General features: G+C 41.9%; 1 protein-coding gene across 1 annotated transcript; it reads right to left on the reverse strand.

The window, feature by feature from the left end:
- Positions 1–822: 822 nt before the first annotated feature.
- Positions 823–1,755, reverse strand: LOC139180580 (olfactory receptor 10N1-like). The gene has a single exon (XM_070782442.1). It carries the CDS (start codon positions 1,753–1,755, stop codon positions 823–825), a length of 933 nt encoding a protein of 310 aa, XP_070638543.1.
- Between the last annotated feature and the right edge of the window lie 2,739 nt (positions 1,756–4,494).

A 4,494-nucleotide genomic window follows, 5' to 3' on the forward strand; every position in this document is an offset into this window, starting at 1 on the left:
AGCCATGTCCTGCGGATACAACAGTGAATAAGACAAATGTGAGGAAGCATTTTCCATGAACTGTTTATTCATTTAAAAGGGAGTGGAGTTTGGAGGAGAATGATACATGTATATGAATGGCAGAGTCCCTTTGCTGTTCACCTGAAATTATCACAACATAGTTGACTGGCTATACTCCAATAAAAAATAAAAAAAATTAAAATAAAGCAAACAAAAAAGACGAAATAAATTATCTTATGTGCAAAGAAGAAGTAGAGAAACAGGTGTAGAATAGACCTATGGACACCAATTCGAAAATGGGGGGTGGTGGTGGGATGAATTGGGAAATTGGGACTGACATATAAATACTATTGATATTATGTATAAGATAGATAACTGATAGGAACCTACACTGTAGCACAGGGAACTCTACTCAGTGCCCTGTGGTGACCTAAATGGGAAGGAAATCCAAAAAAGAAGGGATATATGAGTGTGTATAAAGAACCTGCCTGCCAATGGAGGAGATACAGGAGACACGGGTTTGATCCCTGGGTTAGGAAAATCCCCTGGAGTAGGAAATGGCAAGCCCCTCCAGTATTCTTGCCTGGAGAATCCCATGGACAGAGGAGCCTTGTAGGTTTTAGTCCATGGGGTTGCAAAGAGTCGGACATGACTGATGCAGCTTAGTACATGTGTGGGTGTGGCTGATTAATTTTAAGGTACAGAAGAAATGAGCACAACATTGTAAAAAAGCTATACTACAATAATGTTTTTTAAAAAAGAAGAAATAGGAGAATGGTGTTAAAAGACAATAAATCTAAAATCCTTCACAAAACTCATAATTTAGTCTAGAGCACTAAATACTACATTATAGAATGCCTTTTTTAGTGAGCTTTTCGCCTCTTTCTTCCTTAAAGAATAGATTAATGAGTTCAGCATGGGTGAGACAATATTATTTAATATTTGCACCGTGGCACTGAGAAAAGGGTTGGGTGTGGGCTGCAGATAGATGAAGATTACAGGCCCATAGGCACAGAGAATGGCAGTGAGGTGGGCACTGCAGGTAGAGAAAGCTTTCTGCCTGCCCTCTGCCGAACGGATCCTCAAAATGGCAATCCCAATGTGTGTGTAGGAGACACAAACACTCAACCAAAGCGTTAAAGCCAGAAAGCCAACATTAGTGGAACCCACTCTCTGGGCCAGGGAGCTATCAGCACAAGCCAGGGGTAAGACAGCAGGAATGTCACAGAAGAAGTGGTCCACCCAATTGGGGCCACAGTAGGGTAGCTGAAAGGTAAAAGATGTCAAGATAGTGGCATGAAGACAACCCACCAACCAGGCTGCCAAGACCAAACCAACACAGACTCCAGGTCTCATGATGAGCATATATCTTAGTGGGTGACAGATGGCAACAAAACGATCATAAGCCATCACAGAATAGAGGCAGCCTTCCGTAGAACCCAGGAAATGATAGAAGAAGAGCTGAACAGCACATCCCTTATAAGATATGGCGTGGCTCTGGCCAGAGAGATAGAATAGCATCTTGGGACAGGTGACAGAGGGGAACAGCATGTCCAAAATCGAGAGGAGTCCCAAGAAGAAGTACATGGGAGTGTGAAGGGTCGAGGAGGAGACAATTGCTAGAAGAATGAACAGATTTCCCAGCAGGGTGAAGAGGTAAATAAATGAGAAGATGCCAAAGAGCACAGTCTCCAGTCCCTGTGTCTGAGGTATTCCCAGTAGGATGAACTCATTCAGCTCTGTGTGGTTCCTCATGTTCTTGGGAGGAAGGTCCAGGAGAGACAAAAGACAGGGAAGCATGAAGATGCAGGCTATGACAGACACAATACCCAATACATTCATCATCACTCTGAATCCAAAAAGAAATCAGTCCTCAATATTCACTGGAAGGACTGTTGCTGAAGCTGAAAAATTTTGGCCATCTGATCTGAAGAGTCAACTCATTGGAAAAGACCCTGATGCTGGGAAAGTTTGAAGGAAAAAGAAGAGGGTGGCAGAGAGTGAGATGGTTAGATATCATCAGTGACTCAATAGACTTAAACCTGAACAAATTTTGGGAGATAGTGGAGAGTAGAGGAGCCAGGCATGCTACAGTCTATGGGATGGCATAAGAGTCATACATGACTTAGTGACACTAACAACTATAACCTTTGTTTAACCATCAAGATGATGTTGAAGTTAATTAGAAATTCTACCAAGGACATTGAGGGGCTAGGAAGTACTTTCCTGGTGGCTCAGTGGTATTGAATTCACCTGCAATGCAGGAGAAGCGGGAGACTCGAGTTCTACCCCTGGGTCAGGAAGATTCCCTGGAGAAGGAAATGGCCACCCATTCCAGTATTCCTACTGGGAAAATCCCACACATGCTGAAGCCTAGGAGGCTATGGAGTAACAAAAGGGTCAGATAGGACTTAGTGACTAAACTACAATAACTTTATGGCAGTAGACAGCCCAGGAGTATGCATATTAGAGACTCCTTTCCAACTTTCATTTTTTGAACACATCTCATATCTTTTCCAAATTGCTTTAACTTTTCCAACACAATGAAGTCATTGAATCTTAGATCAATCCATGAATTCTACTGCCTAAAACTCTATCTAGCTCTAGCTCTGTTCTTACTTTATTTTATTTTGATGGGTGAGAGAGGATGAGAGTCAATATTTAAAAAATAAAGCACAAAATTTGGGAACTAACAAGGCAAAGAGGGAACATAACTGGCTGGTGCTATTTGAGTTGAATGTCACTTTTTTCTCCTACTGCAGGAAGAGGAAGCAGTCTTGTCCTGCTGAATTCCCATCCACTTGCAGTCTGCTGGTAGACCTCCAGAATTCTTCTCTTTTCCCATCACTTTAAAACAGAATGTCAAAAATCTCAATGTGCTTTTCTTTCTTGCAATATAATTTCTTCTTTGACTCTAGGAAGGAACTGCAATAATTCCCAAACAAGCTTTAAGTAACCTTGGTCTTCCTTTGGGTGTTAATCCCCCAAGTCAGAGAGCCTATTAAGCAAGGAAGCAATTAACTGCTTGGTATAATTACACCTTAGCAACAAGACAGAAAGAGAAGGAAACTGATTAAAGATGAAATCTTTTATGATTATCTTTGCAAAATATACTTTAATGGAATAATAATATAATTTAAAAATTCATTTGGCACAGATATCACATATTTATAGGTACATTTATGTATTTACTGCTTTTTCATGTATATATGTTGTTTTAATTAATGAATTATGTGATTTTGGGGCTTCCCTGGTGGGTCATATGGTAAAGAATCCACCTTCAATACAGGAGGCCCCAGGTTTGATTCCTGGGTTGGGATTTCCTCTGGAGAATGGAATGGCAACCCACTCCAGTATTCTTGCCTGGAAAATCCAATGGACAGATGATCCTGGTGCCTACAGTCCATGGGGTCACAAAGAGTTGAACACTACTGAGCAACTAACACATACATACAAACATATTATTTTGGTACTTGTGTCAATAGGTTGATTTATTGCAAGAAATAGTAATTGTGGTAGCTTAGAAAAGAAGGCAATGGCACCCCACTCCAGTACTCTTGCCTGGAGAATCCCATGGATGGAGGAGCCTGGTGGGCTGTAGTCCATGGGGTCGCTAAGAGTCGGACGCGACTGAGTGACTTCACTTTCACTTTTTACTTGCATGCATTGGAGAAGGAAATGGCAACCCACTCCAGTGGTCTTGCCTGGAGAATCCCAGGGACGGGGGAACCTCGTGGGCTGCCGTCTATGGGGTCGCACAGAGTCAGACATGACTGAAGCGACTTAGCAGCAGTAGCAGCAGAAAACTAAATAAATTGATGAAAAAACTGGGCTCATGGAAGGTTAGGAACTAGGGCAGCTCCTCAGCAGTAAGAACTTGTGGTGCATCCTCAGGGCCCTGCCCATCAGGTGATTCAGACTCAACCACCCATTGCTTTCTGTGGGAAAAAGCGAAGGTATAAAAAAGGAGATTGCTTGCATGGTTCGAAGACAGGAATAAGAGATAATATGAGGTATTGAAAGGAAAAACAAAGTGAAGTAAGATGTTTTGGGGTGTGTGTGTGTGTGTTTGTGTGTATGTGTATGTGCTGTGTGTATGTGTACTCAGTCATTCAGTACTGTCTGACTCTTTATGAGCACATGGACTGTAGCCCACCTCCTCTGTCCATGGAATTTCCAAGGCAAGAATACTGGAGTGAGTTGCCATTTCCTCTTCCAGTGGATCTTCCTGACCCAGAGCCAAAACCTGCATCTCCTGCACTGCAGGTGGAATCTTTACCACTGAGCTGTAGGGAAGCCTTGGTGTATGTATTTAAATGGCCAAATACTTACTTTCAAAATTTTTGCAAAATTGCTATCTTGAGGATAGCTGCAAGAGGATTTGAGATGGAATTCTAATTCTATTTACAAAACCCTGTGAAATTCACAGAAATTTATCCAACATCCCTTAGCCCTGTTTCACCTTAAGTAAAGTGATCTCAGCATTTTTTTAGG

Source organism: Bos indicus, chromosome 29, assembly GCF_029378745.1.
Source record: "Bos indicus isolate NIAB-ARS_2022 breed Sahiwal x Tharparkar chromosome 29, NIAB-ARS_B.indTharparkar_mat_pri_1.0, whole genome shotgun sequence".
Taxonomy (NCBI): Eukaryota; Metazoa; Chordata; class Mammalia; order Artiodactyla; family Bovidae; genus Bos; species Bos indicus.